Source organism: Pyrus communis, chromosome 9 (assembly GCF_041283825.1).
Source record: "Pyrus communis isolate YQ-2024b chromosome 9, ASM4128382v1, whole genome shotgun sequence".
Taxonomy (NCBI): domain Eukaryota; kingdom Viridiplantae; phylum Streptophyta; class Magnoliopsida; order Rosales; family Rosaceae; genus Pyrus; species Pyrus communis.
Window position 1 is genome coordinate 14,247,497 of NC_142573.1, and position 6,334 is coordinate 14,253,830.

The 6,334-nt window shown below is 41.2% G+C and overlaps 1 protein-coding gene across 1 annotated transcript; it reads left to right on the top strand.

Annotated features, from left to right (window-relative positions):
• The first annotated feature begins 3,079 nt into the window (after positions 1–3,079).
• Positions 3,080–5,720, top strand: LOC148694300 (uncharacterized). Its single transcript, XM_088700672.1, has 2 exons — positions 3,080–4,284; positions 5,717–5,720. The coding sequence occupies exons 1-2, from the start codon at positions 3,080–3,082 to the stop codon at positions 5,718–5,720; spliced, it is 1,209 nt and encodes a 402-aa protein (XP_088556798.1).
• Positions 5,721–6,334: the final 614 nt, after the last annotated feature.

Consider the following 6,334-nt stretch of genomic DNA (forward strand, 5'->3'; position numbering starts at 1 on the left):
AAATGAGCGGTAAAGAAATCGCATGCAAGGGCTTTAAGAGAGCTAGTGCAAATGAGAATCATGACCGACAAAAATTCACATCCTTCTTTGATGACCCATATTGGTATGTTGCGATGGCGAACTTGGCACATGGAATGAACACTTAAATGCGTAAGTACGAAACATTAGGTTTGTACCCAGTAACCAATTTAACGTTGAATAGGTTGGGTGGCAATGGGCCTCAAGTAGACCAACATAACTGCGCTACAAGATTGCATAGCCTTAGGCAAAAACCCAAAGCTTGGTGCATTCACCAAGGTCCAAACGATCATGTAAATTGCACTTTGTGATCATTCTGTGAGTCTATTTTAAGGTGGACATGAGAATTTGATATCCAATTCTAAACCCAAAGGACATGTAATACTTATCGAAAACCTTCAATATAAACTCTCCAGCATTATCCAGTCTTTGAGACTTTTTGGGATAATTAGGGTGGTGAACCCTTAAATCGGCCAGGAGGTTTAGGAGCAATGTGTGTGAACAAACATGTGACCAGATTGTCGATTCATTAACCAAAACCATAGGTATCTATATGGCCCGCATTTTGGTTGGATTAGTCCACATAAATTCCTTTGAATCCACTATGAAAATAGGGTTGTTTCGTATCTTTGCCAAGGATGATTTAGAAAATCAATTTCCCTAAGTAGCAGGCTTGGCAAAGTGTGCTTGTAAGCTGATAGGAGCATATTCATGCGACTTAATTAGCTTGTTCTCGTGCATTTATGTTGTGTTTACTTAGCTATTTTAGTGTTTAAGGCCACTTTTGTGTATTTTCAGATTATAAGGCCAAAGTGTGCAAGAAGATGCAAATTGGAGTATTTTGGAGCGAAAGAGGAATGAATGAGTTGAAGACTTGAAGAAACGACGAATTCCTACTCCAACGATGAATTCTTACCAAAACGAGGAATCCTACTCAAACAAGGTTTCCTACTTGAAGTAGGAAAGTTAACCCTAAGTTTCCCATTTTGGTAACCTTTCCTAAACTTAAACGTCCGTATTTTCTAGCCACTTTGACGGCCTTGTATGCATTTTAGGACACAAAACCATGGCCCTAGCCCACTTTAAAGCCCAAGCCGTGCCCTTGCACTTTCTTTTCCTTCCCTTGCCGTGCAAGGGGGGGTATTTAAGTCCATTGTCATTCACTTAAACCCTATTTCCCTCTCTTAACCTAACCCTAGCCGCACCTTGCCCTTTTATTTCTGAATTAAACCTATTTCTCTCCCAAATTCAATCCTAGCCGCACCTTTATATTTCTTATTTAATTTCCTAATTTTTGTAAGCCTTTGATTTAATAAGCTAGGGTTTTATTTTTCTAAACCATATATAATTCCTAAGCTAGTCGTCACACCGTAATAACCCTATTTACCATGCAGCCACCATCCCATTTTATTTTTATCTAAGCCGTGCCCCCCATTTGATGATTAACCTAAGAAACCAAAAAGAAAATCTAAAGCCGCAGCCACCATATAGGATTAGTCTTCTTTGCCATGCATTTTGGCACACCATTCACCCTAATATTCTATACCATATTCCTTATTCTAATCAGCCATTATCCCATTCATTCAACCTAGCCGCAAATCCCATTGACCTTTTCTCCATCACAGCCGCAAACTCCAGCCACTCTCTCCCATTTATCCTGCCGCAGCCACCTGCACCCAATTTTCTTCTCTGCCGCCAATCACCATCCATTCCAGCATCACCTTCTCAGACGCACTTTGTTCTCCCTGCCACTCCCCAAGCCGTCACACACATCCACCTTATTTTTCCCTTAACAGCCGCCATTTTTCCTCCCAAAACCGTGCAGCCACCATTCCACACCTTCCTACACCATCTCTGCCGCAGCAAGGAGAAGAGGAAATATTAGCTTAGTCGCGCAGAAATTCAAGTGGATTCGTTGGGCGTTCTAGGTGTAATCAATCCTTTGTGCTTTATGTTTAAATTCATTTGTAATTCTCTTTTTGTGAACATGAGAGGCTAAATCCCCCTAGTTAGCTAGGGGGTGATTCGAAACCATGTTTATGCTTGCAATATGAATTGATTACTTTTGGTTGGAATTTCATGAATGGTGAATTCAATTGTTTAACTGCTTGATCGATAACTTATTTATGTAGGTTGATTGAGAGTGCACGCTTAATTTTCATGCATGAATATGACGCTAGAATATTAGTGAATTTCACCTAATAGTTATGAACTTATATTCACAAGTAGTGGAGGTTGCTTATAAACAATCGCGTTAAATGAATTCTTGGCACTAGTTTCATGCTCATCATAGTAACGAATGCCTCGTCAACACTTATAGTTTTCATGATGCTTAATGATCTTTGATTGTATCTTTATTGTGCTTTTCACGTAAAGGACTTTTGGAGAATGTTTTGAATTGCGTTGCGCTAACCCATCCAATTCATTAACTTAAGGAAAACTTGACGGTTAATTTAAGCGGACCTAATTAACCCGGGGTGTTGAGTTTCATAATTCATCGAAAGACCAACTGAAAATCAAATTGTATGCAAGTGTAACATGTGTGGAGAAGAACCTTCTAGCTAGCATTCATCCATATTTTCATCACATTCATATTTACATTCTGCCTTTAAATTACAATCTGTGTACTTAGTTTAATTTCGTCAAAACCTCAATCCCCCTTACCTTAGTGTCTAATTTAGTTAGAAAGTGTCTTAGTTTGTGTTTATAAGTGTTTTGTATTCTTTGAGTCTTTTGATTTGTTTTAGTGTTTTATTGTTTAGTTTTGTATTCTTTGAGTCTAGTTTAGTGTTTTAACGTTTGTTTTACATTTTTGAGTCAGTTTCCAAGGGATTTAGTAATCCCTCCTAATCCCCGGTCTAGAACGATCCCTACTTGCATCTTTACTACAATTGTCACAAGAGGGTTTTAATTTGTGTGCTTAATTAGTTCGCATCAAATTTTTGGCGCCGTTGCCGGGGATTAGCAACTTTGCTAATCCCTTGGATTGTTATTTTCTGTTTAATTTATTTTTGTTAAGTCTCTGACCTTGTTTTGTTTTCCTTGTTTTAGGTACTAGTGCATGACTCGGAGTTCTCAACCGATTCGTGAGCATATCTCGGATTTTGACAGCGATTTTGAGAGGACTTTGAGACGGAAGAGGAAGCCACACGAACCAAGTCCACAACGTCTGGAATCTGACCGTGAAGAAGAAGAGGCCACGGCAGGTGTATTTGAGGAACCCACGGCAGGGATATTTGAAGAAGTCCAAGGCATGGCGGTGGACAACCGTACACTCAAGGAGCTTTCCGCCTCAGGTTTGGATAATGCCGCACCCTTGTGCATTCAATACCCCACGGCTGCCCAAGGTAAGACGGATGAGTTTGAATTAAAGTCAAGTTTGCTTCATCATATTCCTAAATACCATGGCTTGTCCATGGAAGATCCTAACAAACATTTGAAAGAATTTGAAGTAGTTTGCTCTAGTATGACTCCCGTCACTGTTGACGGAAATATCTTGAAGATGAAGGCTTTTCCATTCTCTTTGATGGATAAAGCCAAAGATTGGTTATATGAGTTAGCTCCCGGCACTGTCACTTCTTGGGAGAGTATGAAGAGAGCGTACTTGGAGAAGTTTTTTCCAACTTCTCGCATCATCCTCCTACGCAAAAAGATAAGCGGAATCCAGCAAGAAGAAGGTGAGTCTTTTCCTACGTATTATGAACGATTTAAATCACTTGTTGCTTCTTGTCCACAGCATCAGATGAAGGAGGAGTTGCTCTTGCAATATTTCTACGAGGGTCTCCTACCTCTAGAACGTCAAATGCTTGATGCTTCGGCGGGTGGAGCATTGGTGGACAAGACGCCCAGGGATGCCAAAGTCTTGATCGCTAACCGAGCATTGAACGCTCAACAGTATGAAGGAGTAGGCCAAAGAGGACCCCCACGGCAGCAGGTTCATGAGGTAAGTTCCGCACCTGATATTCATTCACAGTTAGCTAATCTTACTTCCATTGTGTCACAGATGGCCGAGGGAATGAAGATGCAAGGACCTGTGGTATGTAGCGTATGTTCTATTCAAGGACATGCCTCCGAAAAGTGTCCTCAACTCATCGAGAATGGCGGATGGGAGAGTGCGAATGCCATTGGGTTTCAAAGCCAAAATCAGTCAAGACATGATCCATACTCCAACACGTATAATCCGGGGTGGCGAAACCACCCAAATTTCAAGTGGAGGGAGCCCCAGCAACCACCACAACAAGGAGGCTTTAGACAACAACCCCCGGGGTTCTTTCCCAAAACCTACGGCCCACCCCAAAATCAAGCCCAATCCGGCCCAAGTACCTCAGGTACGTCTCTTGACAATGATGCACTTCTTAAGATACTAACTAAGTTGTCTAATGGGCAGAAAGATCAAGCGAAGGCTATGCAAAACCAAGATAAGAGGGTGGATCAACTTGAGAAACAAATTGGGCAGATTGCCGAGTTTGTAGGTAAGTTTCGAGATCCCGGACAACTCCCTAGTTCCACCATTCCAAACCCAAAGGGAGGGTTCGAAACGGCCAACGCAATTACCTTGAGAAGTGGCAAGGAAGTTGGCATTACATCCAAACCATCACCATCAAGCCCCGAATAGGATGAAAGACGGAGAATTGAAGAGGATGAAGCAAGCCAACCCACGGAAAATGTGGAAACACCTTTGCCACAAGCTTCAAATGACTCCAAATTGTCTAATTCGGCCAAAAAGGGTAAGAATGTGTCAAATTCGGTTCCTACTAATGTTTTTCCTTTCAATGTACCTTTTCCTAGTAGGTTCATACAAACAAAGAAGGAGGAGCAGGAAAAAGACATTTTGGAGACGTTTCGGAAAGTCCAAGTAAACATTCCTTTACTTGATGCCATTAAGCAAGTGCCCAGGTATGCAAAGTTTTTAAAAGAGTTATGCACAACTAGGAAAAGAATTTCAAACAAAGAAGTTGTGAAAGTGAGTGAAAATGTATCAGCGGTTTTGCAACGAAAGTTGCCTCCAAAATGTAAGGATCCAGGGAGCTTTACTATCCCATGCACAATTGGAAACATGAGATTTAAACAATGCATGTTAGATTTAGGTGCTTCTATTAATGTCATGCCATATTCCATTTATGCATCTATGAACCTTGGTGAGTTAAAACAAGATGGTGTTATAATTCAGTTGGCCGATCGTTCTAATGTTTATCCCAAGGGAGTCCTTGAGGATGTTTTAGTGCAGGTTAATCATCTCATCTTTCCTGCAGATTTCTATGTCTTAGAAATGGAGGATTCGAGCGATGCTCCATCATTGCCACTCTTGCTAGGCCGTCCATTCATGAAAACGGCCCAAACAAAGATCGATGTGGCCAAGGGAGCACTAACAATGGAGTTTGGTGGTGACATAATTAAATTCAATGTTTATGACTCTATTAAGAATCCTAACGATAGTCATTCTTGTTTTGTCGTAGATGTGCATAAGGACAAAGGGCCGAAATGATCCACACTTACCACGAAGGATGTATCAGGAACCACCGCTGGAGAAGAACTTGGAGTGATTGGTCTACAACCACCCAATATGGCCGAAAGTAGCCATAGTAACATTGTTGAAAGGGCTGCCATTTTTGAGCCCTCGCCACACTATGATTGTAAGTCTTCATTTCCAACCTCAATTCCTATTTCAACTAATAGGTTGTTACCTTCGTTGGTGCAGGTGACCAACCGATATAAAGGTGGTGGGAGCATTTATATGGATTGTCGGAACCGAACCACCACCATCAGGGAGGATCATTATCCCCGCCCATTCATTGAGCTGTATTATGGAAGTGTTGAAGGGCGTGTTGTGGAGGAGATCCCATTCCATGCCGTGAGCCCTAGTGGAGATTAAAAGAAAGTTTCGTCCGGCTGGAAGACGTTAAAGCAAGCGCTACTTGGGAGGCAACCCATGCAATCAACAAAGGAAGAACTTGGGATTCGCTCCACACTCAGATTTGCGTCCCTAAACCCTTTCCTTTGTTGCTTACTTTATGTTATGTGTAATGTGTTTAATTGTGTCTAAAACATTGAGGACAATGTTTAGTTTAAGTGTGGGGGGGTAACATTCTGTTTTGAGATATTTGTGCATGAAATTCGTAGAGTTTTACCACCTAACATGTCTAAGCTTGTTTCCCACTGTTTTTAAGTGTTTTTAGGCTATTTTAGAGTGTTTTAGAGTGTGTTGACTTAAAAATCCGAAAATACCATAAAAATTTGAAAAAATTCTTTTGCAAAACCCAAAAAGAGTTGTTTTTTGTGTCGTAGGTCACCTTCCAACGCAATGATGAGGATTTGG

What these genes read in the sequence shown, in the direction of transcription:
- LOC148694300 (XM_088700672.1), top strand. Translation starts at nt 3,080, where the DNA reads ATGACTCGGAGTTCTCAACCGATTCGTGAGCATATCTCGGATTTTGAC.